The 27,248-nt window shown below is 43.9% G+C and overlaps 2 protein-coding genes and 1 non-coding gene across 5 annotated transcripts; 2 read left to right on the plus strand and 1 right to left on the minus strand.

Annotated features, from left to right (window-relative positions):
* Window positions 1-1,620: 1,620 nt before the first annotated feature.
* On the plus strand, window positions 1,621-13,417 carry ACTR10 (actin related protein 10). Of its 3 annotated transcripts, XM_072338301.1 has the most exons (14): window positions 5,010-5,230; window positions 6,512-6,584; window positions 7,043-7,125; window positions 7,704-7,812; window positions 8,171-8,278; window positions 8,600-8,667; window positions 8,833-8,912; window positions 9,238-9,273; window positions 10,635-10,714; window positions 10,806-10,879; window positions 11,072-11,153; window positions 11,781-11,982; window positions 12,509-12,731; window positions 13,007-13,417. In XM_072338301.1, the coding sequence occupies exons 1-13, from the start codon at window positions 5,154-5,156 to the stop codon at window positions 12,688-12,690; spliced, it is 1,254 nt and encodes a 417-aa protein (XP_072194402.1). In that variant the 5' UTR covers window positions 5,010-5,153; the 3' UTR covers window positions 12,691-12,731; window positions 13,007-13,417. The 3 variants fall into 3 exon arrangements, with proteins under 3 accessions (XP_072194403.1, XP_072194401.1, XP_072194402.1); XM_072338302.1 differs by lacking the exons at window positions 5,010-5,230; window positions 13,007-13,417 and adding an exon at window positions 1,621-1,664 and having other exon boundaries at window positions 12,509-12,941; XM_072338300.1 differs by lacking the exon at window positions 13,007-13,417 and having other exon boundaries at window positions 4,721-5,230; window positions 12,509-12,941.
* A 148-nt stretch (window positions 13,418-13,565) lies between these two features.
* TRNAK-CUU (transfer RNA lysine (anticodon CUU)) lies at window positions 13,566-13,638 on the minus strand. Its single transcript has one exon. It is a non-coding gene; the product is annotated as a tRNA-Lys (tRNA).
* Window positions 13,639-13,732: 94 nt separating this feature from the next.
* PSMA3 (proteasome 20S subunit alpha 3) lies at window positions 13,733-20,963 on the plus strand. The gene is made up of 11 exons (XM_072337541.1): window positions 13,733-13,861; window positions 14,105-14,187; window positions 14,543-14,666; window positions 14,751-14,852; window positions 14,982-15,055; window positions 15,448-15,520; window positions 16,146-16,211; window positions 18,454-18,500; window positions 20,037-20,104; window positions 20,242-20,306; window positions 20,785-20,963. The coding sequence occupies exons 1-11, from the start codon at window positions 13,841-13,843 to the stop codon at window positions 20,827-20,829; spliced, it is 768 nt and encodes a 255-aa protein (XP_072193642.1). The 5' UTR covers window positions 13,733-13,840; the 3' UTR covers window positions 20,830-20,963.
* Window positions 20,964-27,248: the final 6,285 nt, after the last annotated feature.

The raw sequence follows: 27,248 nt of genomic DNA on the forward strand, positions 1-27,248 counted from the left end.
TGTGCTGCACCTGGGTTGTGGCAGCCACCACTATCAATTGATACAAGCTAGGGGACGTAAGGATAGAGCATGGCGCTGCTGGCCCTAAGGATGTGACTGCTTTTGTGAGGAAAAGGAAAAAAAAAACATTATGTGACACAGTTAGCCGTATATAGGGATTAAGGAGGCTTAAAGGCAAAGCCATCTGATGTGGGGACACATGAGACTGTTTACTTTCTCTCCAAGAAAAACAATGCTGTGCCATTGAAACATGTCCAGGGTTTAGCTGTAATCCTATAGTCTGTAGGAGCGCAGGTTGGCTTTTCTGCACTGAGGATAACCCCTAGCTGCCACCTCAAGACACCAGCATTGCCTCCCCCATCGCTCCTTGCAGACAGGCACAGCGGCATCTGTGACAATAACTCGTCTGCAAGGTACTCCAAATGATCCTTCCTGCCAGTGGCTTGAACACCAGTGGAATCAAAAATAAAGTCATGGAATCATTTGAGTTGGAAGGGACCCTTAAAGGCCATCTGGTCCAACCTCCCTGCAGTGAACAGGGACACCCACAGCTCCATCAGGTGCTCAGAGCCCATCCTCTGACCTTGGGTGCCTGCAGGGATGGGACATCCACCACTTCTCTGTGCAGCTTGTGTCAGTGCCTCACTAAATGAGAATGAAAAATGAAAAGGACTGCATTAGCCAATAGAAGTATCCAAACAATTTAATATAAATTGGAGAATTTTTACTGATTCCGACAGGCTACAATTCACTCCCAGGCATATTTGTATATTTATGCAACCTCTTCCTTGCTTGTAAAGAATACCACTATTTCCACAAGTAACAGGAACAGGCTGCATTGTCTCACTGCATTAGGGAGATCCCATGCTGTACTCCCCTCTACCTTCTGCTTCATAGCCGCCTTCATTGTCCTACCATCTCCTTAGACTGTGAATCACTATCCTCATTTGTATTGTTATCTTGAATGTATTACTCAGATTCTTATGGGTTAGCATCACCATCTGTTCCTTCAACAGTCACACACTCAGGATGGCACGAGTGCTTTCTGCGTTATGCAAGCAGCTTCCGTGATGAAGCCAGCTTGGTGTGGATGGATTTTGTTATGAAACACCAGCACACTTCTGAGCTCTCTGCCTTCTATTACCAATAACTGTCAGGCTTTAGGAATACCATCCATTATATTAATCCACTTCTAAGCTGCAGTTTGAGTTTCAGAACTCATGTTAACTGCAATTGATTAATGTAATTTAAGGAAAGATTTCCAACAGACTATAGAGACAGTGATGTGATTAGCAGCAAGCTCTGATCTTTCCTAATCAAGTGATAACATGTTGAAGAGGAAGCAATAGGCTATGTATTTCAAATAGGGTTTTTGACTTTTGTCCAAGTTGCTTTCTTTTTACATAAAAGGTTGAATTTAGAACATAAATGTTTTGCAAGTGTATGACAGTGTAGCAGAACTGCTAAGTCACAGCTTGAAACAGTGATTGAGCACCTGGTGGGAAGGCAGGGCCAAGCCAGGGGAGCTCAGGTACATGCAATGCACCTTAGTGGCTGGAAGTGGTGGGTTCTGGCTCCACCCTTTCCCAGACTGCATTTAAGGGTTGGTAGTGGAGGTGAGGTTATATTGTTGGTGGTTCCTGTCTATGTGAGGCCTTCTGAAAGTAAGTAGTTTCTTTTCTTTGTTTTTGTGCTTCCAGCTGTTGTATTTGAGCAGTTCTTCATTTGTTCTAAGCCTGGGACCCTTCTGCTCTGCTGGCATTACTGTGCTTTCCATCATGTTATTCATGGTTGTGCATTGTAAACAGGTGAGAACTGGGGTAGGAAAACATTGTGAAATCCAACTTGTGTGTGAGTTCTTGTTGCAGTGGGGTATTGCTCTTACATGGCTGAGTTGAGGCTCTGTTTTGAGTATGACACTTAAACATGTTTTTGGGCACGCTCACTTGCTTATATTTAAAGTTCAGCTTTATTTCCGTATTTTGGAAGAGCATAAGATACTAATCATAAAATATAATAATGAAAAGCATTAAAGAAGTTCAGCTTCATCTTGGAGCATTTAATTGCTATAGACTTTTGTTTGCTTATTTTTCTGTGTTGGTATCTGTTTCTGCTGCCTTAGCAATGCTTACTCCTACGCCAAGAGTCCACTGCTTGCTCCCTGGTCTCTTGTTCCTGCATATCACATTGATGCTACCAGCTTGTTTTCTTCTCATCTTCCCCTCCAAGAAGCAGCAGCTGATGTAGTGGCTCATATGGGAAGTGCACGGATTGATACTGAATTATGGGACAATATTTGTAGGAAAGCTATAAGGGCTCTATGAGCAATATAAGTGCTTTGTGAGGAATCTCCCCTGGCTTTGTTATTATAGGGTTTCCTACCTTATACCTTCCCTGCGCTCCCCTTATGCTACCTGCATTCCTCCATATGTAGAGCCGTTCTAGGATGCTCAAAGTACTACAGCTCCTCAGCTTCCCAGTCCTTCTCCTTAGCTCTACATTTTTGACCACACTTTGTGATTTAGAGACGTTTAGGAAGGCCTGAAGGGACAGGAGCAAAGAGCAAATAGATACACTGAGCCACTTGTACAACGATGGGTAGCGCAGGGCTTGTTTGGGTAGCAGAGCAGATGGGCAGCAGCAGCTTTCGGTGTCTCACCTCACAGCCTTTTCGTCTCCAGCTCCACAGTACACCTCCATCTTCGCACATCTTTAATAGAAACTGTGGGTGTGGGACAGATCTCACTCCTACAAAGCACTTGAGAAACTTAACGTCTAGGAACTGCTAACAGCTGCTCCCACGGTTTGGGTTTGGAGCAACAGAACATCAGGGTGAGTCTTGAGTTAACTGTATCAACAGCCTAAGTAGGCTCGCTTCATTTAGAGCCCCAACTCGCTGCATGTTGCCTGCATTTCAGTCTTGATAGCTTTTCCACTCTTTTGTTTTCTGAAAATGAAATGGCTCCCATGCACTTATTTGATGTGAACAGCCTATATGGGCAGAGGAAAGGAAGGTTGTTGGGTGTGTGCAAAATGTTATCTGAACGTCTTCTCAAGTGGCCCTGAGTTTGCACTGCACTAACCAACATCTGTTATAAATCCCCTTTTGTCCAGATAAGGATTCAAGTCACAGAGTTACACCACTAACAGTATTTACAAGAGCACCTTTTGTTAGTTAAGCTCTATTATAAGTGTTGAGTTGTTAAATAACAATATGCTCTGTTCCAGAAGACATAGTAGAGGATATAAAAGGTAAAGCTTTCTACCATTAGTTCATTAAACTGCATAGTAGGGGAGAGTGTGATATCAAGTGTTCAAGACTGTTTAGCAGTTTATCTCATTAGATCTATTGTATTTTGTGCCTACCAAAAGCACTTGTAGTATTTTTCCCTTCTGCAAGCAAACATCAAGTGTCATTAAATTCTTGTTTAGGTCTTTGTGCTGCCCATAGATGGTTCATATTTAGGTAGGCTAATGCAGTAGGAGCATTGGGCTGTTACACACATCTGCCATCAGCAGGTTAGGTTAAACTGGTGGTCAAGCTGAGCTAAAGAGTTCATTTATACCAGAAAAACTTAACGTATGTATTTGGGCAGAATGTAAATGAACTCATATGTAATGTTTATTTTGATTCTACATTATACTAAAAATATATGTAATTGTAGGTAACAGCCCATATTATCGTATATATGTGATATGTCTTCTGGACCAAACTAGGAAGAAATCCATTGGTGAGATGCAAAATAACTGCAATGCAACTGACGCTTTCTTAAATAGAAATTGCTTTTCTGATTCCTGGACTTGGAAGGCGCTTTTCTGATTGGTTTTGAGACAGTCTCTTGGAATCAGGTATGAAATGTTGGGGTTGAAGTTAAAATTGCTTTTGTACTGACGTGTGATTGTTTAAAAAGGATCAGTGCCTTGTTGGGAGCTGCGGAGCAAGACCTGGTGTGGTGTGTTGGACAGCGGAGTTCTACCCATGCCACCTTGTGGTAACCAAAGGCACAATGAATAATGTCTCTGTCTTTACAATGTATTTGGCTTTTTGTGAGCCTTTGGGCACAGTGCAAACACGTTAAAAGATTTGTGCTTCCCCAGAGAGCTTGCAGTTGAAGATGAGAGTCAACAGATCATGGGGGAGGACACAAATGGAGTATGAGTAGATAGTGGTGAGACACGTCTAGTGGGGTGAGTGAGGCTTTGGCACCTCCCACTTGTGAGAGGTAAAATAGTGAAAGCTTGATTTTTGTCCTGCCTTTGTGTCTTCTGTTTACAAATAGAAGCCTGCCCAGGTAAAGCGGTAGCAGAAACCTGTTCTGCCTCTGAGACCTCTCTTAACATCTTTCTTCCATATGCAGCTAAAAGAAAATTGAGCTCTTATTTCACAGCTTTGGCATTTTTTTCCCTCCCAGAACTGATGGGAATTGATGGCATTGATACTATGGCCATCTTTTGTCTTGGCTAGACTGAGCAGAGAGCTTGGTGGTTATGGGTGGCACTGCCATGTTGCCGGGGCTCATGGCTGCCATGTTGCACAGACTCATGGCTGAAATCAGGTACCCGGTGGAAAAACTGAAATACAAAGAAATCCTTGCGACTAAAACCTTCAGAGCTCACACTCCACCTGCCAAACCCAACTACGTGGCTGGGAGGTAAGAACGGACCTGTGCTCCAAAAGCTGTAGTGCAATCCGTGTCTCCTGCCATCAGGTGGCAGCAGTAAAGGAATGAGGGTGAGCAGAGACCTGCTGGGTGCACAGCAACCTGCTTGTTGGAATAAAGCTTAGTTTAGTGGCTGGATCTATGCAGTCTTCCAGCCTCTCTGCCTCAGGCCTGTAGCGTCGCCCGGGGTTGCTGTAGCAGAAGTGCAGGACGACACCAAGTCGCACTTAAGGGGGATCTCATGATGTGTTTTTTACCAACACCAAGACCATGTGAGCCAGGCTGAGCATTGCCAAGGCCCAGCAGAGCTGGAGGGAAAACGGCCCCGTCCTTCACGGCGCTGAGTCGGGCCGTTGGGCGGCGAGAAACGGTCAGGCGCCGCGGGCAGCTCCGAGAGCCGGCAGGAGGAGGAAGGGCCTGCAGCGGGAAGGACCCACAGAGCAACGCTCCGCCTCCGTCCGTCCGGTTCCGCCGGGGCCCGGAGGAGCCGCGATGCCGCTGTACGAGGGGCTGGGAAGCGGAGGGGAGAAGACCGCGGTGGTGCTCGACCTGGGCGAGGCCTTCACTAAGTGAGTGCGGGGTTTGCTTCGGCTCCCTGTGGCGGCAGGCCTCGCCGGGCCTTGTGTGCCTTCCTGCCCGCTTTATGTGGTGATTTCTTTGGTCTGGAGCGAACGAATCTCGGTTTTTCTTAATCAGAAAGGCGTCACCCGAATGTTGTGATGCTTGTGAGGTTTTATTCCACGGTCTCTGAGGTCCATCCCCTGCAATGAGCAGGGACACCACAGCTCCATCAGGCTGCTTGGGGCCTGATACAGCCTCACCTTGTAGTCTGTAGGGGGCAGAAGCATCCACCCCATCACTGTGTCACTGCTTGTCCTTTGACATAGCTGTCCTTGTTATATAAATATATAAAGATATAAATCCCGATTTAATCAGGGTGTGGATGAATGAATTATGGGATGAATTAATTCATCCAGCTGTTGGAAAAGGGTCCAGAGGAGGGCCATAAAGATGATCAGAGGGCTGGAGCACCTTCCCTATGAAGACAGGCTGAGGGAGCTGGGCTTGTTCAGCCTGGGGAAAAGAAGGCTTTGGGGTGACCTCATTGCAGCCTTTCAGTACCTAAAGGGAACCTATAACCAGGAGGGGAGTAAACTCTTTGAAAGGGCTGATAATAGCAGGACAAGGGGAAATGGTTTTAAGTTGAAAGAGGGAAAATTTAGCTTGGATGTCAGGGGGAAGTTCTTTATTAGGAAGAGTGGTGAGGTCATGGAACAGGCTGCCCAGGGAGGTTGTGGATACCCCATCCCTGGAGGTGTTCAAGGTCAGGTTGGATGTGGCCCTGGGCAACCTGATCTAGTAAATGTGGAAGTTTGGTAGCCCTGCCAGGCAGGGGGGTTGGAGCCTCATGATCCTTGAGGTCCCTTCCAACCCAAGTCATTCTGTGATTCTGTAATGCTGCCTGTGAGCACTGAGGGCTTCAGTGAAAAATGGGGCTGATACAGAAACACAGGAAGTTATTTCTCTGGGAGTTTAATAGGCAGTAAGGAAGGCTGGTGGTGGATGGTTGTCAGCAGAAGATCGTACTTGGTAGGAATATGGAGACCCATCAAGGTTGAGCTTTGCAGCTGAGTCTTTACAGAAGTGAGGTAAACCTATTCTTAATGCAGCTGAGAGGGAGTCTGTAAAAGACAGAAAATGTTTCTTGTTCAACACAAGTAGGTAGAAAAGTCAAATGCAGGGTACCTCGTAGTAGTTGCAGAAGTATTCCTAATTGTTACTCCTTGATTCACAGGCGTGTATGCTAAATAGCAACTACAAATGGTAGGATTTTCAATGTTTTCCTTTAGGTGTGGTTTTGCAGGTGAAACAGGACCAAGATGCATTATTCCTAGCGAAATAAAGAAGCCTGATGTCCTGAAGGTAACCCATTTCACCTTTACAGTGTTTGGTATGTTGTGTTATGGAGGGAATTGTCAGATCTTCTGTTTGCCACTGGCTGTTTTTCATTGTGTTCCAACAGTTGCTGTTAAATACTGAAAGCAGATGCAAGTAAGCATGGTGCTGATGTGTATTAGTTGGAATATATCAGCTATGTGTCTTATTCTGGGGGTATTTAATGTGAAATGATTTAGCCTATTTAAGCTTTTCTTTCAAGTAGAGAATGGCAGCATCGGAAAGCTGATGTTAAGTTAGTGGTGTGAAAAATGATCATGAAGTAAACTCTGCAGTTTAGTTATAGAGTTGAGTTACTGTGCTGCATCACTTGTCTAACAGCAAAACGGGCTCTTTATATGTAGCAGATTGTATGTAGCGAGATGATAGAATTGTGTTATCACTTCTTAATATCTGTGCTGACTATGGATTATTTCTTTCTACAGCCTGTCAAAGTTGTTCAATATAATATCAACACAGAGGAGCTGTATTCATATCTGAAGGAATTTATTCATATGCTATATTTCAGGTAAGAGGTACTTGGATGTTAGTCATGCAGGCCCTGGTCGCAGTTTGAGAGCTGGAGTTGTAATTATTAAGTTGGAGTTGACAGTTTCCTCTTAATTTCCAGACTTCCATTATATATTAAAAATCATTGTTTGTAATGTTCTGTGCTTAAGATCTCCAGATGTGGGCACTATTTTGTGTCCTTTCTCATTGATTTATAGTTGAAATCAGGAGGTTTGTATCCTTTCTGCTCCATGGTTATACTGTGTTGCACTGGACGAGCCAATAAGGACCACTTCACATCCCTGCTGTTCATTTCTTTATGCAGGCTTAGCAACGCATGACATTCAGAACACGCTACCAGCAGAGAGCTCCTTAACTTGTCTTCTGCAACTCAGTTTCCTTACTTTCAGTGAGGAACGTTGGGTTTAATTGGTTAAATTTGAGGAAAAGACCTTGAGATCTCTCTTAAAAATGTTATCTAAAACAGAAACATTAGGATTTGTAGGTAGAACGGAGCATCAAATGGAGGTAGATGTTGTCATACATACAAAAAGTCAGCAGTTCTGTTTTGCATGTCTTGATGTCTTTCCTTTTTAGACATCTGCTGGTGAATCCCAGAGACCGTCGTGTTGTCATCATAGAATCTGTCCTCTGCCCTTCCCACTTCAGAGACACTCTTGCAAGAGTCCTTTTCAAGCATTTTGAGGTGCTTATTTTATGTAACCACCACATGTGCTGAGCACAGCACTTAATGGTACAAACCACAGTGACAGTACAAACAAAGGAGTGAAAGTAATGGTGGAAGAGTGAGAGGCATTGTGAAGATACAGAAGTGGAGGTGGGGCTGGGAGGTTGCAGTGAGGCACTTATTTTACTGGGTGACTTTTCATAAGGTTGCAGAACTGTTTCTTTGTTAATTACTGCACTTCCAGAAAGACTAAATTAAAGATGGATACCTGAAGAGGCAGTTTGGATTTTGCATCCTGAGAATACATCAGTGCATTGGGTGTTTGCTGGGGTTTTTCTTTCCTCTTCTGTCAATTGCTTTCTTGGTTTCCTTACAGGTACCTTCTGTTTTGTTTGCTCCAAGCCATCTAATGTCTCTTCTGACACTTGGGATCAACTCTGCCATGGTGTTAGACTGTGGATATAAAGAAAGCTTGGTGCTGCCTGTATCCTTTAATGCTTTAGCATGAACACTAAAGCAGGAAGGCTATGATGAAAAGCAGATGTCATAGACAAAAAGTGTGAACAGATCGGCCAACCCAGCTTTTGTTTATAAGATACCACAACTTGGGGAATCTCCTCGCAGCTGCCATGTTAAGTTTGTGTTCCTCATAAGCTTGGGAAAGATATTACAGGGCTCCAAGGTTGATTTGTAACTCTGTTTATGCAGTAGTAATTAGGTGTGGAGGAAGATAGCGAGTGCAAGAAAATGTTGAGTAGGCTGAAAACTCCTGTCCAAAAGAGACAATTTCCTGATCTCCATGTAGATTTATGAGGGAACTCCAATTCTGAGCTGCTGGGGTTCCCTTCCTTTGGGAGGAAAAGCCATCCACAAGTAAGTTTGCAGTTACATGTCCCTGCTTATGGAAATCTAAGTCTCATTCAGCCTATATTTAAAAGAATCTAGCTGAAGTGAGTAAATAGTGTATGGTAAGTGTAATGTGGGGAGTCGTCCTGTGCTGATAGCTGACTTTACCTGACTGAATTTGTCATGTTTTAGGGAGCTGGAATATCGGCTGTTGGAGCAGTGCACAGTTGATACAGGATTAGCCAAAGGACAAAGCCTTCCGTCAGTAATGGGTAAGGGTTGTTTGCAGCATGATAAAAATAGTAGTTCATTCATCACATCTGATGCGGTCTTCTCTCTTTCTTTCTCCATATTAAAGTATATAACTCCTGTAATCAGCCACTCATAACAAAGTTGGAACGACAGCCCAGATGAATGTTCTGTAACAAGTTTTCATTGTCTTTTGAGTGAAAACAAACTTCTTCAACTGAGAAATATCTTTAAAAGCTGCAAAGTGAAACCTTTACATCCTAGTTGGAATTCAGGGTTGGTTTGATTATTAAATTCTGCTTCCCAAGCTTTTGTTCTCAGTGATTTTTGTTGTTGTTGCTGTTGCAGGCTCCGTTCCAGAAGACATAGTAGAGGATATAAAAGGTAAAACTCTCTGCCTTTAGTTCATTACTCTGCATAGTAGAGGAGAATATGATAGGAAGCCTTCACAACTGTTTAGGAATTAAATTAATTGCATTAGATCTACTGTATTTTGTGCCTACCAGAAGCACTTGCAGTGTTTTACCCTTCTGAAAGCAAACACCAACTGTCATTAAATTCTCATTTAGGTCTTTGTGCAGCCCAGAAGTGGTTCATATTTAGGTAGACTAATGCAATAGGAGCATTAGGCTGTCACACACATCTGCCATCAGCAGGTTAGATTAAATTGCTGTTGCATTTTTTAACATCCATTATGTTGTGTATGAGTGTGTGGAGGAAATACTGCACGTTGGGCACAAAGTTAACAGATCAGCTTCTCAAAAGTTATCTTAGAAACACGCTGCTATCAGCATTGTGACATCGGGGTACTTCAAACTAATTCTCTTTAGTAGTTAACCAGGGGTGTTCAGTTTGAATTAAGATCAACTTTGCAATAGAAATGAAGTGTGTATGAAAGATATCTCTATGTTAATCAGGCAATTAAGCTGAGCCAAAGAGTTCGTTTACACCTGAAAAATGTAGGGTATATGTTTGGGTAGATCTTATATAAATGTTTTTATATCAGTTAATTTAGTTGTAGAAAATAGCCCATATTAGTGTATGCATGTGATATGTCTTCTGGACCTATCTAGGAAGAAGTCCATCAGTCCAGTGCAAAGTAAGTTGAATGCAACCGGTGCTTTCTCAAATGGAAATTGCTTTTCTGATTTCTAAACTTGGAATTCAGTTTTCTGATCGGTTCTGAGACAGCTTCTTAGAATCAGATGTGAAATGAGCCCATCCCAATTTCAACCCCTACATTGAAGGAATGTTTGTGACATCTGTTTATGAATGAGATTCTCATTATATGCTTATTTTTGTGGCACATATCAATAGCAGCTGGTGTACAAATAAAGCTGGGCTGTGTCAGCCCTGCTTGGGGAGAGGGGGGGGGAAAAACATCTGAAGTTCTTGTTGAGAGCTGTGGTGTAAGACCTGGTGTGTTGTGTGGTACAGAAGAGTTGAGCCCATGCTACCCCGCAATAACCAAAGGCACAATGAATAATGTTTCTGTCTTTACATTGTATTTGACTTTTTTGAGAAGGAAATCTTACCTAAATCATGCTTATAGTGTCAGCTTCATTTCAATGTAGGACCTGGATACATCTGAGCTCAGCTGAGGTATAGAAGCTTGGTTGGATATTTTTGTTTTGGTGCTTTATTCTTTTTTTTCCTACTGGCAGGACCTAGAATGTGTTCTGTATATTAAAGTTGTACTGTTGATCCAATGAATTCTTCTGTCCCTTTGTTCTTGTCTTGTGAAGTTCGCACTTGTTTTGTGAGTGACCTCCAACGTGGACTGAAGATCCAGGCAGCCAAGTTCAACATTGATGGCAGTGCTGAGGTGAGCAGTGAATGAGAATTCCTCTGGTCTCTTCTGGAGTGGACATAACCATTCTGCCTTGCAAATAAAGCACTTCTGTTTTTATTTCTAGCGTCCTTCACCACCTCCAGATGTGGACTATCCTTTAGATGGTGAAAAGATTCTCCATGTAGTTGGCTCCATTCGGTGAGAAATACTATAGTGCAGTGTTAGCCTTTGGGAGGCATTAGTGAGGCTTTGGCACCTCCTGCTGTATGCACTGTGTGGCAGAAGCATGTGTCATTTTGCTGTTAGCAAGGACTTTGTGGTTGTTTCTAGCCCTGCTGTTAGCTCATAGGGTAGCACTGCTTCTCACTAACACCCCTGTCTTTTCAACAGAGACTCAGTTGCAGAAATACTGTTTGAACAGGATAATGAAGAGACATCTGTTGCCACTTTGATCTTGGATTCTCTCATTCAGGTATCTTCAAAATATAAACAAGAATTTGCACGCCACTACCCTCAGAATCTGCTCTTATAAATGGCTCTTAAAGTGTCATCCCCCTGACTACAGGTTGCATTCAGCACAAGGTGACTCCTCAGGCTGTGCCCTCTGGTGAATCACTGTGGGGTAGCAGCTCACTGTGTGTCCTTCCCCTTGTGGTTGTTTTTGTACTCTGGTACGCTGCTGTTTGTTTGGGCCAGTTTTCAGCCAAGCAAAGAAGCAGTGCAGTGCTCTGTTCTCAGGGAAATGTAGTTGGGGCATTTTTAATTGCAGGCAATGTTAGAAATATTTGGCATTTCTTCTCCCAGAACTGATGGCAGTTCATGGCATTGATACCCCAGCTATCTTTTGTCTTGGCCAGACTCAGCTATGGGGATTTACAGTGATTCCCAGCATGCTCGTGGTAGCCTTGACTGGGCAGTTCATTCAACCTGGTCTTCTGATGGAGTCTGGGGAGAAAATGATGTAGATGTTTTCTCCTTCTTGGTTGAAACAAGTAGTTGAAGTGCATAGAAGGACTGACTGAATTTCTGAGAGACCTTTGAAAGCGTCTGTGTGCAAGTTGCACTGAAGTGATGTGTTTTCTCTTCCCCTTCTTGTTAGTGTCCCATAGACACCAGGAAGCAGCTGGCAGAGAACTTGGTGGTTATGGGTGGCACTGCCATGTTACCAGGATTCCTGCACAGACTCATGGCTGAAATCAGGTACCTGGTGGAAAAACCGAAATACAAAGAAATCCTTGCGACTAAAACCTTCAAAGTTCACGCTCCACCTGCCAAACCCAACTCCGTGGCGTGGCTGGGAGGTAAGAATGGGAACAGCATTTGGAGCACATGTTCACAGTGGGGCAAACAAGCTTTCCAAGTGGGATTTGTAATGCTTAAGTGGCAGTAGAGCTTAGATGAACCCCGTTATTGTTTATAAATATGTAAAGGATGCATGTCAGGAGGATGGAGCCAGGATCCATTCAGCAGCAGGACAAGGGATACAAGCTGGGACACAGGAGGATCCATGTAAATGTGAGGAAACCTCTTCATGGTGAGGGTGTGGGGTCTCCTTCTGTGGAGACATTCAGAACCCACCTGGCTGTGTTCCTGTGTGACCTGATCCAGGTGTTCCTGCATGGGTAGGGGATTGGGCTCGGATGACCTTTGGGGTCCCTTCCAATCCCTGACCTCGTGTGATCCTGTGGTGTTTATTTTTTAGTTACTTTCACAGAGTAGAAATAGAAGCAATTTGGGTCAAACGGGGCTGCTAAAAAATGAAAGTACCTCCATCCTTTTGTTCCTTTTTAATGTAAAACTGTATATATATATTTTTGTCAATAACAGGAGCCATTTTTGGAGCACTTCAGGACATACTTGGGAGCCGCTCTGTGTCCAGAGAGTATTACAGCCAGACGGGGCGCATCCCAGACTGGTGCTGTCTGAGTAATCCTCCTCTGGAGATGATGTTTGATGTTGGAAAGGCACCCCCACCGCTGATGAAGAGGGCTTTTTCTACTGAGAAATAAGCATCTAAATGCTACGCAAGGGTTCTCCTCATCTGTTTCAAGTACATATGCATATATATACACATATATATAAAGCAGGGTTTTTTGTATGAAGTTCTTGTGTGTGTAACACCATTAAATGTGACCAGTGTGGATGCTCTGGGGATCACGGTTGTAGTTCCTAATGCTGTATGTGGGACTGTGTTCATGTATTGTTTAGAGATGAGTTGTGTGGGCTCCTGTGCTGCTTTGTCACCTGGTGCAGGGCTGCTCTGTAGTCACGACTTGCAGCTTACGGTGTTTTGTTATCGGTGCTGTGAAGGCGTTTTGTTTCAAGGTACTTTGTGAAGTACTCTGAGAAGACCAGACCACTGTCTGCTTTGGGAGGCAACTAAAGCTTTGCTGCCAGATTGAAGAGCGGAATGCTTTATATGGAATGCTTTATATGGGATCCTACGTTGGAGCTGCTAGGAAATGGCTTGGGCTGCTTAGCAAAGCTGCTGGGACAGTATTTCCCCTGAGCAGTGAGTGCTGGTTTCAGTGTTCCAGCACAGAACTGTGCAGTGTGTGATTCCCCATTGGGATGGTGTCAGCACAGCACTGTGTCTCTCCAGCAGGAAAGAATTGAGCTGTTTAAGAACTATGAATGCAAGGAATTCTTGGGCCTCGTTGAAATGCCACACTCAGAAGTTGCTTCTTTGCCCTTCTTTTCCCCCATCAGAGTTATTAAACTTCATTGTTGTGCAGTGCTATGTATTAAATGAATATACATTACTTACCAGCAGCAATACATTGCTTAGGAAAGATGGATGCTTTGCTATGAGCACTGCGTGCAATAAAAGCACGTCCCTTATGTCCGCATAAAAGCCCTTCTATTATCGGAGCAAAACATCTGCCGCCCAACGTGGGGCTCGAACCCACGACCCTGGGATTAAGAGTCCCATGCTCTACCGACTGAGCTAGCCGGGCGCTGCTGAGCGGCCTCCCAGCACGTCCCTTCACCGCATGACAAGCGCGTGCGTACCAAACGCCCCGCCCACCGAAACCCCGCCTCCGGCGAGCGCTGGTTGGCCCACGCGACGGCCAATAGGATCGCGGGTTGCTGAGAGGTCGGGAGCGCGATCGCGGCCCGGGCGGGAGGGGGGCTGTGTCCGGCTGAGGCGGCGCCGCCATGAGCTCCATCGGCACCGGGGTGAGCGCGGGCCGCGCGGCGGGCGGGGGGCGCTGCGGGCAGTCGGGGCGCGGCGGCCGAGGCTCGGTCGGCTCCTCTCGGCCGGGGCGGAGCGGAGTCGCGGCCGCTGCTGAGTCACCGCGGCCCGTTAGGCCGAGCGCAGCGGGAGGCCCCGTGGAGGCTGCGGGGTGGGGGCGGCTGTGGGGCCGCGTGTCCGGGCTGTGCCGTATTGTTGGTTGCTGAGCGAGCCCTTCTGTCCCGCAGTACGACCTGTCGGCCTCCACCTTCTCTCCCGACGGCAGAGTCTTTCAAGTCGAATACGCGATGAAGGCCGTGGAGAACAGCAGGTAGGATGCGGCTAGTTCCGCCTCTTTGCTGGAGGGCCCCTTTCAAAGCAGCTGGAGATGGAACTGATTTTAACAGCGAGGTTTTGAGCAGCGCTGCCCCTACCCTCCATTTGGGAGGCTTCAAATAGAGCAAAACCGATGTGAGTTGGAACAGACCTGCTTGGGTGGAAGCTGTGTCACTGTGTCATTTGGACACTGGTTGGCAACCCTGCCCACACCAGGCTGGAGCTCAATGATCCTTCAGGTCCCTTCCAACCTCAGCCGCTCTATGATTCTATCCAGCATTTTATTAACTCTTTGCTATTTGTCTGCACGGTTCTATTCAGTGTAAGAGAAAGTCCCTGTTGTCTTTCAGTACAGCAATTGGGATAAGGTGCAAAGATGGCGTCGTCTTTGGTGTAGAAAAGCTCGTTCTGTCCAAGCTGTACGAAGAGGGTTCCAATAAACGCCTCTTCAACGTCGACCGGCACGTTGGAATGGTGAGCGGCTGCTTCAGTCCTCGGGGTCTGGAAGGGCTGAGAGTTAACATTAAAGAGATGCAGTGATGGCAATTCTCCTTTCAGGCAGTAGCAGGACTGCTGGCAGATGCTCGTTCGTTGGCAGACATCGCTAGAGAAGAAGCTTCTAACTTCAGGACTAACTATGGCTACGACATTCCACTGAAGGTAAGAAACGAGTGCGGTTCACTCCGAGCTTTTGGCTTTCATAATGTTGACAGCGATAACCACAAGCAATAATTGTGATTTATTCTTATTTCTGCAAATAAAGGCCTCCACTTTTCTTTTCCCCCTTAGCATCTTGCAGACAGAGTGGCCATGTACGTGCACGCATACACGCTGTACAGCGCTGTCAGACCTTTTGGTTGCAGGTAGGTCTTTCCAATGTGTGCTTGTTTGGAAGGGCCCTTTGTTTCAGAAGGGCTGGAGCTGTTTATGTCTTCTCAACTCATTTTTGAAAGCAGAACTTTTCTCCGTGATCATCCCCTAAAGAACAGGTAATAACTGCCTTGCAGCTGCGGTTGCCAAAGAACAAACTAACTGAGGGCTGCTGTGGAGTCATAGTTAAGTAAAACATTTCTGACCAATTGCGGGTGCTTTGGGGGTCACGATAACACTGAGCCCTTCAGACAAACTGCTTACAGAATGTAGTAGGATAGCGGGGGTTGTGCACCAGGAGGGTCGGAGCCCTGACTTGATGTAGCTGTTGTTGCTGTGTGTGGGTTGGCAGAACGACTGTTTGATTTTGCTGTTTCTCACCCAGTTTCATGTTGGGATCCTATGATGACGATGACGGCGCACAACTGTACATGATTGACCCGTCCGGAGTTTCATACGTGAGTCTTTCAGAAATGCTGTTACCTTTAAGTTGCTCTTTTAGAGGTTTCTAATCTGGGCATCAGAAACATGGAGTGTAGTTTTTAGAAGCAGCATCGCTTCCATAAAGCCCGTTTTTAAAGCTGGCCTCTCAGAAATGTGGGAGTTCATTCCACCTGGCTGTATGCAATGAGAAGTCCCATCCATTGCCACAGGGATGAGTGTTGCAGTGAGAACTCTGCTCACAAAACACTGAGGTGCAGAGGCTGCTAACAGCTGTTCAGTTCCAAGCAGACATTACTGTTTGTTATGCACAGGGCAATGCAAACACACCCATCTGCTTTTAGTGTTTTTCTTTCAATACATCCAACATCTCTACTGTTGGAAGTGCTGAGGTTTATATGCTTACACTTCAAAGTATTTTCATGATAGGTGGGCTTTTGTGGTGGCCTTCTTTAATCCTAATTTAATTATAGTAAAAGATCCAAGGGTGGTAGTGCTTAACCCAATAACTTGGGAATCTCATCTGAGAGAGAACAGTGCCGACATTTGCTGCGTATCTGCCTTGTTACAGGAGTGAAGGGGTTGTTACGTATGTGGAGGATGTAGTATTTCATTAACCTTACGCTTTTCTTTGTTGTTTAGGGTTATTGGGGCTGTGCCATCGGTAAAGCCAGGCAGGCTGCAAAAACAGAGATTGAAAAACTTCAGGTAGGTTGTTTCAGTTTTATTGTGTTGCTTTCAGGATGGATATTTCTACCTTTTCGGATGCCTTAAATATGTAAAGTACAAGAGAAGCAGAAGTATTTCCTCATACGTTGTCTTAGCCTCTATAGGAGCAGTATTTCTGGCATCTTGACCCTGGGCAATGGGTAATCCATAGCGAGCACACAGTTCTAAATGGGAAAGCATAACCATACACTCCTTTGGTTACCAGCATACTTAATGCTCTGCTTGCACCTTACTTACAGCTTTCACCTACAAACATGCACCACAGCTGTGCACTGCAAAGCTCAGCTCATCCTGTAGACTTTTAAGGGTAGTTCAGTGGTGGTGGTGAAGTGTCACAACTGAATCATTATAAGAGAAGTTAAAATACTTTAAGACTCAGTTAAATTAAGTCTTGAGTCTGGTCAGATTCAACGCCATATGAAAAGTAGGAATCCTACAAGATCATCTGATCTTGATACTGGAATCTTGGCATCTGAGAAGCCATCTTTTCTATTTCCATGTGTGCAAATTGGCATAAAGACACCACGTTGGGTAAGATCTGATTTAGCAAAACATGTTTGCTCTGCAATCTTTGGGTTTTCAGAAACTTCTTTTACTGCCTGATACTGCCTGCACTGAGCTGCAGTGTTTGTATTCCTTGAGCTTCATAGTAGGGCCTGTGAAGTTCAGTGGATGAGAACAGGGGTGTGCCGTACAGCACAGCTGCGCTGATCTGTCATGGCTTGTTTGCAGAATGCCTTCAGTGTGATGTGGTCAGAGCAGTGTGAAGCAAGCGCAGTCTTGTGTGCTGATGCTTCTTGGTTAACAGTGGGCTGGACAGGTTCCAGGTCAGTTGATTTTGTTTAGCTGATTTCCTGGTCAAATGACAACACGTAAATGGGAAGAAGACAAGAAGTGCAAAAACGCTTCGGTGGGGTGGATAGCGATAGGATGAAGGGGAATGGTTTTAAACTGAGACAGGGGAGGTTTAGGTTGGATACTGGGGGGAAGTTTTTCAGCCAGAGGGTGGTGATGCACTGGAACAGGTTGCCCAAGGAGGCTGTGGATGCCCCATCCCTGCAGGCATTCAAGGCCAGGCTGGATGTGGCTCTGGGCAGCCTGGGCTGCTGGTTGGTGACCCTGCACACAGCAGGGGGTTGGAAATGGATGAGCACTGTGGGCCTTTGCAACTCAGGTCATTCTGTGACTCCATGCTGATTCTATGATATGGCCTATAGCAGCCTGTTAGCTGCGGGTCTGTCCTGTGGAAGATGACTGTAGATGGAAAGAGAGAGGTGAGAATATCATCACAACCTTGAAACCTGTCTGACAGGTGCTGCAGTGCAGATGCTGCATGTGGGAGGGGATGCAGGACGTGTGATCTGCACACATAGCTTATACTGCAGGTGGGGTGCACTGCACTGATCACATCTGTTGCATCTTATGCAAACATTTGGTATCTTCTGTCACATGGGGCCTACTTGAATCTGTTCATCTGCAGTGCTTCTCATGTTATTTTCAGATAATATTTATGACTTTTTTTCTATGGATATAATGGTTTATCTCAGGAGTTAATGATAATTACAGTATTTCCTATCTGTGCAAGATTGGGACAGGAAAAGAATAACGACAAAAGATAAATTAAAGCTTTGTTTTGTAAACATGCACGACAGTAACAGACCTTTTGGGTTTTCCTGTTTCACTACTGACTCCATGTGCTCAAATACACATAGTTGTGCTTGTGTGACACAGATTAGACTTGTAAATAGAAGTCAGCACTGTGTTATGGATTGAGTCACAAATGGAAGGGCTGGTACAGTGTCTCTGTCTGTTTAGGAAACTTGGAATGCAAATGTGACAGCACATCTACCTCAGCAGGGCTGTTTCTTTTCCCTCTGGCCCCCTGTTTACTTGGGTGTGTGCTTTACACACACAGGAAGTGCTGTCAGGCTCAGCATGAAGAAAGAACTGCTGTCCTTCAGCAGCTTCTCAACACTAACTTCTATACGATGGCTTTGCAAAGTGGTTCAGAATCTAAGATGGTAAAACTACGTGTAGCTCATGAGCTCTACCCTAAGCTTGGTATAAAATATGCTGGTCTAATCAATAATGACAGGTATGTTTTAGTGAGTGAAAGATGCATTGTGGAGAATGAATTCTCGTTAGGCACATCGCAGTCCCTTGTTTGCTGGCCAAATGCAAAACAGGATGTTCTGGTAAGCTGTATGTTTTTTGTCTGCAGATGAAGGAAATGACTTGCCGTGACGTTGTTAAAGAGGTTGCAAAAATGTAAGTCTCCATCTCAGCAAAAATAGGTACTGGTGGGCTTGTGGGCTTGTTATGGCTTCAAACTGAAGCTGTTCCCTTTACATGAAGTACCAGGTTTCACTTTTGTAGATGAGTGCTGGTGCTGCTTCTAGTTTGGTGTTCTATTAATATCTGTCTTGTGAGTACGGAGAAATGGCAAAAGATGCAAAAAAATAGCATTATAATCTTAAGTGCTCTGTGTGAGAGGTGTGGTTTGTAGCTGTGGTGACTTAATACTTCTCAAGTTTATAAGGCTGGAGATAGATGGGGGAAACCGTTCAGTGTGTTGATCCTCATTACTGGAACTGAGTGCAGTGTACTTAAGGGCAAAACCACATCATTCAGTAAATCGTGCACCAGTAAGGGTGGAAAAGGACACCAGGAAGGCTTCTGCTAAGGTAGAATATAAATTGGCCAGCAGTAATCATGAAAATAATTGAAGAGAAGATTTGGGTTGGATGTCAGGGGGAAGTTCTTCACTCTGAAAGTGATGAGGTGCTGGAACAGCTGCCAGAGAGGCTGTGGATGCCCCGTCCATCCCTGGAGGTGTTCAAGGCCAGGTTGGATGGGGCCCTGGGCAGCCTGGGCTGGTATTCAATGTGGAGGTTGGCGGCCCTGCCTGTGGTGGGGGGTTGGAGCTTTTTGATCCTTGAGGTCCCTTCCAACCCAAGCCAGTCTATGGTCTCTTCAAGTAAATACAAGTATCTTTTCAGCTGTCCACAGTATTTAATGCTTACAGGGATACTTCTGCACTTGTCACAAATCTAATAATATGCAGCTGCAGAAATAATCTCCAGCCTTTTATGGCTGTTCCTTAGAGGTTATAAAGAAGTAATAAATGTTTCCATCAATGGTGTTGCAGCATGTGAGTTTATTTATGTGTCTGTGTCAGAGGCTATCATGTTAGCTGCTAAAGGAAAGAATGTGTGGGCTCTCTGCTCCTGAAGCCTAACAGGGACCTCAAAACAATTCTGAAACTGCACAAACAAAGCACAAGGCTGTAAGTTGTTGTAGGCTAAGCAGACAGGATGGAGAGCTCTACATACAGGTAGTGTATTAGCAGTTGTGTTCAGATTTAGTCTCAAGTATAAGCTAAAAAGATTTACAGGGGAGATGCAGGGTGCTCCTGCCACACTGGGACTGATTGAGCAGAAGCAGGCAATGATGTCATAGCCTTGGTTCTACAGTACTGGAATCTGAAATAACATTTATTGTAAAGGTGATGTTCTGTATTGGGTTACTCAGCATCTTGCCTAGGTGGGTAACTTGCATCTTATCTTTAATCACGCAACGCACTGTTTCAGTAATGATTTACTCTGCAATATGCCCTGATGTAGGCTTTTCCTCTTGAAATGGGATGAGCACAAAGGAGAGGCTGAAGAGAAAGTGGGGAGGGAAAGCTTCTATTACATGTAGGAAATGGTGTTTCAACAGAGTAAGAAACGTGTGAAAGGAAGAAAGTATATTTTGCCCGTCAATAAATCTCTTCTAACCTCCACCCTCTCCCTTTCTTTCCAGAATCTACATCGTTCATGATGAAGTAAAGGATAAAGCTTTTGAGTTGGAACTCAGCTGGGTTGGAGAAAGTAATGCATTTCTACCTTTCTGTCAACAGTAGAGAAAGCTTCTCATTTTCTGTATTGAAGAGAACATGCAGAAGCAATGTTTTACTTATCACATCATGCTGTGTGAATTCTAATGGGTACTCTTTTTTTGTTTGCAGTAACCAATGGAAAACATGAAATTGTTCCCAAAGACATAAGAGAAGAAGCAGAAAAATATGCCAAGGTAAGGTCTGGCATCACCGCTGTCATCTCAGCGCTGCTCTTGGCAAGTCTGGAATAGAATGAATGAAGTAAGGAGCAGGATTGTAGCATTGCAATGACTAGAAAAGGGATGGGCACATGAATCACTTGCAGCCAGGATATCTCCTGATGGGAAGTTGGGAAGTTCCCTCCATGCAATCCACAGAGAGTTCTTACCTTTAAAGACAGTGCATGGCATCAGGTTTGCCTACCTCTCATTTATCTTCTTTTATTAATGCCTAAATAATTACATAAGTGAATGGGAAATGCAGTAAATCATATTACCTTTAAAGCAGCTATTTTAGTTAACCAGCTGGAGAAAGCTGCTCCCCCAGCATTTGCTTTTAAAGCAGTAGTGGGGCCCAGTTTTAAGTTCTTAAGTAGCAGCCAGGCCTGCTCAGTAGTGGCCTTTGTGTACGTGGAGAAAATTCTAAAACAAAACCCTTTTTTTTTCTAAATAGGAATCTTTGAAAGAGGAGGATGAATCAGATGATGAAAATATGTAACACATTGTTACTTCAAGACAAGTTTGACTTAGTACCGGTTTGTTTATAATGTATTACCCATGGGATGCTCCTATGTACCTGCTGGAGGAGACTGAGTGACCAACTTGCACTAATAAATTTTCCATTTTACTGTCTGTTAGCTTTCATTGCAAAATAAGGTAGGATCAATTTAGAATACAGAATGCATCCGTATTCTAAACTGTACATCCAAAGAGGTATTAAGATGGAAAGGTGTCATCATGCTGGTGTAGATGCTTCTTACAGCAGAACTTCTGCACCAGGCTGGGCCCAAGAAGGCCAGCTGAGCCTGGATTAACCAGCTGGTGTCCTCATTCTCAGTTGTCACAGCAGCAGTTTCCAATTCTTGGCAGAGGTGATAACCAGCTCCTTTACAACTTGATATGTTATCAGTTTAGGTGATACATGCAGCTGACAACTTCAACCAGCCTCCAGGAAAGCACTTTAATTTGGAGTATTAAACCCAGATTAGGACTAATGAGAAGTAGTAACACAAAGACTACTTGGAATTAACTCACTCTTCTGAGTCAGTGAAAGCCTGTCAGTAAACTGATCTCAACCTAAAGCACCTGCTGAGGGCTGATCTTCCACTTGCTTTAATGTGACAAAATGACTCCTTGATTCCAAACCTGAAACCTTGCTGACAAACTGCTAAAGGAAAATGAAGAGCTGTCTTTATAAGCAGCTACACCTTTCTAATCCTTCCAGGGTTATTTAGGACTGGGTACAGGAAATGTAACAATCTTACAAGTCATCTTACTAGGATAAGAGAGAAGGGCAAGTCTAGCTGTAATTATAGATACTTCCTTACCCTTCAGGCTTAAACAGTATCTAGAAGTCAGACTTCAGCTCAGAGATCAACAGCCGTTCAGCTGTTGGACCAGCAATGCCTTCCTGCAGAAATAGGGCTTGGATCCCCTTCTCTGAAGAAGGGCCTATGGCCTGGCCTGGAAATGGTTGCTTTTAACATTGAAATGCAAAACTCAAATGTATAATGCAAGAATAACAAACATGCCCTTAGTAAGGCAGGACTGATTTCAGCAAGAGGCGATTCTTAACATTCATTTCTATTATTCCTGCTAAGAGTACTGGCAGGTTTTAGTTTTGAAGATACCAGATAGGCATAATTAGCCCATACCGTGGCAGCACTTCTTGCTTCAGGCTTAACAAGTAACCTACTTAGTCTGGGCTCTGGCCATTTATGGGAATAGCTTAATAGAACAGAAAGGCACATACCCACTTGGAATGCACAACAGCAGTACTTGCCATGCTGGAACACAACTTCACAGCACTAAAGGCAAATACCACTGCTTGAGACCCAAAGTAGATGCTCTAATGCAACACCAGAAGAAAGCTGGTCTATATGATTGTTTATCTCAGCTTAAAGTCATCCTTTTTCATGGACTGCACTTTCATTATACAGGATATTGGATAACATCTTCATTCAAAGTTATGTTACTACTGGTTAAATAATTTTAAGATTGAGGTGTTGGAATATCACAGGAGTATCCCACACGTAAAGTTTCTGGTAGGACAGATAAACATAAGGATAGCTCCACAATAAATACTGCTCAGCTGTAGTTGGTGCTGACTCAGAAAGGAAGCAGTTCAAACAATTAATTCCAAGCAGATCTGAGCTATGCCAGGCATCAGGTCATTTATCACTTCACATAACCAAAAACAGTATGATGGCTTAAGGCTAAAAGCCCCCCTTCCCTGTGAGTTCCACTGCCCACGTGGATACAATAACACGTGAGATGCTATTTGACTCTGCCCTGGTCACCTCTAAGGAAGGGGCTTTGATATAACAGCACATGGCAGTGCTTTCCCTTAGGATTTAACTAGTTACCATAGAAGGGTACAGAAAACAGTGAACTGCTTAAGATACATTGTTGAATGATAATCATAACCCTGGAGTGCACAATTTCAGGACTGAAGATAAAAATAGGGTTTTGAGTGCATAACACCACCAAACACACAGCAAAGAGACTGTTCTTTCCCCCTCCTCCATCTGTTTTACACCTCTAAGAGGATGACTGGTTTCTACTGCACACACCAGTTTTTCAAGTTCAGTGCAGTAAGGAAGTTACCTTTACCTAAGGATTGACAGCTATTTTGAGACATTTACTACCTCTACCTTTCCCTATTAGATGGCTTGCCATCCCTTATTGCCAGTTACACAGAGTTGCAGGGAACAGGCTCCAAAAGAGGTAAGGGTGGAGCCTGACTGTCTGTCTAGTAAACACATGACAGTATTTGAGAACACAGGATCTACAACTGAGCTCAAATGAAGTCTCTCATTTCCAGATGCAGCGCTCTTTCATCTTCAGCACGCTGCTATTAAAGGACTCCAAAGCAGTTGTTTAAAAATGGTTCTTAGGATTGCTGTGCAAACCAAAAATGGACAACTAGAATAAAGCAGACGGCAGCCTTGCGTACTCTGTAGTCCAAACAAACGCATGTCATCAGATATAAGGAAAAGTTAAATCTCCTGAAGTTTCTCCTAAAGGTAATATAAGAACTACCTGCAAAAAACACCACCTTAATTGACGGAGTAAGACAAGCCAAATAAAAAGGTTAGATCCAAAAATCACTCAGCAAGTCCTGTTGCTGAAAGAGGAATCTAACAGTACGTTAAGTTACAGTGAGCTCCCACAGAAGCAGATACATCCCAAATACACGTACCAGAAAAAGCAGCAATTCCTAAATTAAACCCAGAAAAAGAAATCTGAAAGTAAAATGTGTTCACTCTGCAAGACTTGAAAGCAGCAGATTCCTGCTTTTCTACATTATCTGAGACACATCAACAGGTTTCAGCAAACACAAGATGACTTCAACAGCACGCTTACATTGAGCACCATTTAAGCTCTCATTCGGTGTGTATCTGCTCTCTCTGCAATGAGTGCCACTTTTGGAAGCTGTTTTTTTCCCCCCTGAATTCATTCTTATTATGTTCCAGGAATAGAAGAAAGCTGGAGTAGTGTCTGGGGAAGTGGATTCAAAGTGTAGGTTCATGCATTTCCAGTAGGAAAGTCACTTTAACAAACAACTACATTCCCCAGCCAAATGAGAGTTGAAACAATACTCCCATAGCAGCAACACGGGGTGACAAACTGCCTGTAGCCCCCTAATAAAAGATGCCTTTCTTTGATTCAGAGTAGTTGAAACTTGCTATGAAGACATGTGTTTTGTTCTAGAAATCAACGGAACACAGCTTATACCAGTGTCTCTGGTTGCAATGTAGCTGTACTGGTTGTGCAGCACACAGCAGAACTTCAGCTGCTCACAGGAAAAAACAACCCACATCCCTGAAAATACAAACCTGTGAGCAGTGCAGCCTTGCAACTAATTCCCAGCCTGGATGTGCTAACCCAGTGCCAGCTGGGCAGCGAATTTGCTATTAGTAATAACAGCTAGCAAACAAAACACAACTGAAAAGTCAGCTTTAAAAAGAAGGCTTAAAGATAGGAAAGAGTTAGGATGCAGTCACCAACTAAGCTGTATAAATTCTTGCTAACAGTGGCTGTTTATAGCTAATAACATTTACATCACTAGACTGAGAGCATTAATGCCTTCAAAAGATAATCAATACTGATGAACTGCAGTCTTGTTGGCTGAGGCTGAAAAGTAAATTAACTGTAAGTGATTGAAGTAATTTGGACAAGCAAAAGCCCGAGAAGAAAAAACTACTGCCCTTACAAGTTTTCTTTTGCTGAACATCCTTGCTTGCAGAAGAAGCTTTGCTTCCTTGTGCATGGCTGCATGCTAACAGTGCTAACACAGCTAACACAAGCTGCTTTCAGCAGGCTGTGTCAATGCCCACCTTCACCTGGGTGATGCTGTTCTACAACCTGCACCTCTGACAATCCATGATTTTAATTAACAGCTTAATCAGCACTGTCAAGCTAGAAAGTGACAGCTGTGCTGGTGGGCAACCCACGTCCAAAGACTCAGCATTAAAGCAGTATTTTCTTTCTCTACAAATAAGGAAATAAGCACCTTAGTAAAAATCCAACGTGAGCAAGCCAGTTATCAGTGTCTCAAAAGGCCTGTGTGTATGAAAACATGGCTCTAATCTCTATTGCCTTTCATGCTGCTTAAACATAGCTACTTCTGCAAGAGGAAGTATTTCAAGGGGACAAAGGCCTTCCAAGAAACCAGCAACAGGCAGCATAAACAAGGGCTCTATGGACAACCCACCAGAAATCACTCAGAACCTAAGTTTAAAAAGCAAGCAGAAAACCCACTGCTCTGAATCTCATCACACAAGCACTGAGAAAATAATCCAACTGACGTTGCTCTCCTCAGAAAAGAAACAACTCATTTTAGTTCTTCAATTGGCATCAGTGAACACCTCATAGGAGCAGCACGAGGTACCTGTTGAGTCTGCATGCACAGCTTGTCTGGTATCACAGGTATCCTGCAGCATAACAGCAGTCCAAATCTTTCACTACACTCTGAAACTGCCAATATTGAGCTATAGCTTCTGTAGTCCCACACTACTGCTTTCCAGTTACACACCAAGGACTAAAGATTTGGACCCACTTCCTTAGTACAGCTGTAACAGCCTCGCTGCTGTCATTAAGGGGAATTTGTGGTCGTGACAAGAAGTACAGGAAATTAAATGGATCCATAATAGGTAAACTTTCATATCCAGATAGTTTAACAGCACATGACAAAGCATGCAAAAACTGGCCAATGTTTGGTCAGTTCTAACAAGCACCCTAAAACAGCTGCTCTCACAACAGAAAACTCCATACCAGGAAAAATAAGTCTCTTTGAATACAAGTCTCATTACACCCAACCATGAGAACATCATATCAATCCTATAAACAAAACAAACCTGTTTTATGTCTGGAATTAAAAGAAAATTAAGAAAAATAAAAGGCTTAACCTTTCATTTTTATGGTCTTGCTGTTGCTGACCGAACTTTCTGTTGTCAACTGCACATTCCTTGGGTTTTGGTCTTTCTTCCCTTTATACCGGGGTAAAAAAGGCTCCACAACCACCACCTGACACGCTGCTATGAGCAGACTGCAAAGTGGGATAGTAAAGTTCCTGCAAAGAGAGATAGTAAAGTTCCATGGCAAGCACACACCTGATGTTCATTTGCATAGAAACAGCAGTTCCACGCAGACAGATTCTGCATGCAGATGTCTGCTCGGCCACCACTGGAGATATAGTGCACATTACTGAGAGAACAGGAACAGCAAGGGAAGGATGGCTGAAGAGGCAGAATTAAACTCTAGAAACAGGAAATAAAAGAAGCATGAAGTCTCCTGAAGTCTTGACAAAGTCAACACAGTATTTTACTACACGCAGAGCTCCACGTTAGAACAAGAACTCTTAATATTTCAGGAATGTTTGTCTCATAACTTATTAGTGAATTATTAGTTTTGCAAAGATGACAAAGTGGCTCCCAACAGGAAATTCTGCTGCTCGTTTGTTCCACTCGTGACAAACGTTTCCATGTAAGAGATCACATTCTGAAGGAAGAAGCACAACTTGCCAATACAGGCAAGCGAGATCTAATGCTCAGAAACACTTAACTCTGACATGCCACGTTTCAGTATCACAGTGTAACCCTGAGTTCTGAAGTTCACGTTTCAATGAAAAGCTATTTTAAACCAAAATTAGAAGTAGTCCCTGGCTTGCCACGAGTACAGCTTTTTCATTCCATTCCAGCACACATCATGCCCAAGTTGTGTGTGAATGTTTACACTGCTTGGTGTGCTGCTTAGCTTGACATTCTTAGGTACTTTAAAAGCCATAAAAGAACAAGTCACCTCTCCTGCTGACTTACTATGCAGGAAAAGAAAGACTCCTTTTGCTCATAGTAGTTAGATGAGTGATGTGCCAAGAACTTCCTGTGCCAAGAACAGCTACACCCAGATGGCCAGAATTTTTCTGCTAGAAATCAGAAACAAGACTGATTAGTTTTTGGTCAGGAACTCTTCTTTATTGAGCGGTACTCTATTTTACACACAGATACAAACTATGCCTTCAAACATCATAGAATGCTTTAAATCTTACATCCCATAACTTGACATTCAAAGTAAACTTCTTCAAGTTTTAAAGAGGAGCTACAAGATGAGGTTTAGCAGCTTGTGGTAGCAATAGTAGTGGGAGGATGGTTGGACTAGATGATCCTGCAGGTCCTTTCCACCCTTGTGATTCTATGTCTTACTAACTTACTTTACTAACTTTAATGTATGTTAAACAATTTCTTCTTCAGTTTATCCGCTGCGTCAACAACAACACAGAATTCACATGAGCATTCAAACAACCCCAAACCTTCATACATATGTTGTATGCATCTCAGGAGAGATCCAACAGCCAGAATGCCACAGCTGTGCTGCGTGCCCTGTGCTATGCTTCCAAACATGTCAGAGGTATCCTGC

Source organism: Excalfactoria chinensis, chromosome 5 (genome assembly GCF_039878825.1).
Source record: "Excalfactoria chinensis isolate bCotChi1 chromosome 5, bCotChi1.hap2, whole genome shotgun sequence".
NCBI lineage: Eukaryota > Metazoa > Chordata > Aves > Galliformes > Phasianidae > Excalfactoria > Excalfactoria chinensis.

What these genes read in the sequence shown, in the direction of transcription:
- PSMA3 (XM_072337541.1), top strand. Translation starts at nt 13,841, where the DNA reads ATGAGCTCCATCGGCACCGGG. An exon ending in TGAGCTCCATCGGCACCGGG is followed by an intron (nt 13,862 to 14,104) that starts GTGAGCGCGGGC and finishes TCTGTCCCGCAG; the next exon opens with TACGACCTGTCGGCCTCCAC. An exon ending in AAGGCCGTGGAGAACAGCAG is followed by an intron (nt 14,188 to 14,542) that starts GTAGGATGCGGC and finishes GTTGTCTTTCAG; the next exon opens with TACAGCAATTGGGATAAGGT.
- ACTR10 (XM_072338300.1), top strand. Translation starts at nt 5,154, where the DNA reads ATGCCGCTGTACGAGGGGCTGGGAAGCGGAGGGGAGAAGACCGCGGTG. An exon ending in TCCTTTTCAAGCATTTTGAG is followed by an intron (nt 7,813 to 8,170) that starts GTGCTTATTTTA and finishes GTTTCCTTACAG; the next exon opens with GTACCTTCTGTTTTGTTTGC. An exon ending in AAGCCTTCCGTCAGTAATGG is followed by an intron (nt 8,913 to 9,237) that starts GTAAGGGTTGTT and finishes TTGCTGTTGCAG; the next exon opens with GCTCCGTTCCAGAAGACATA.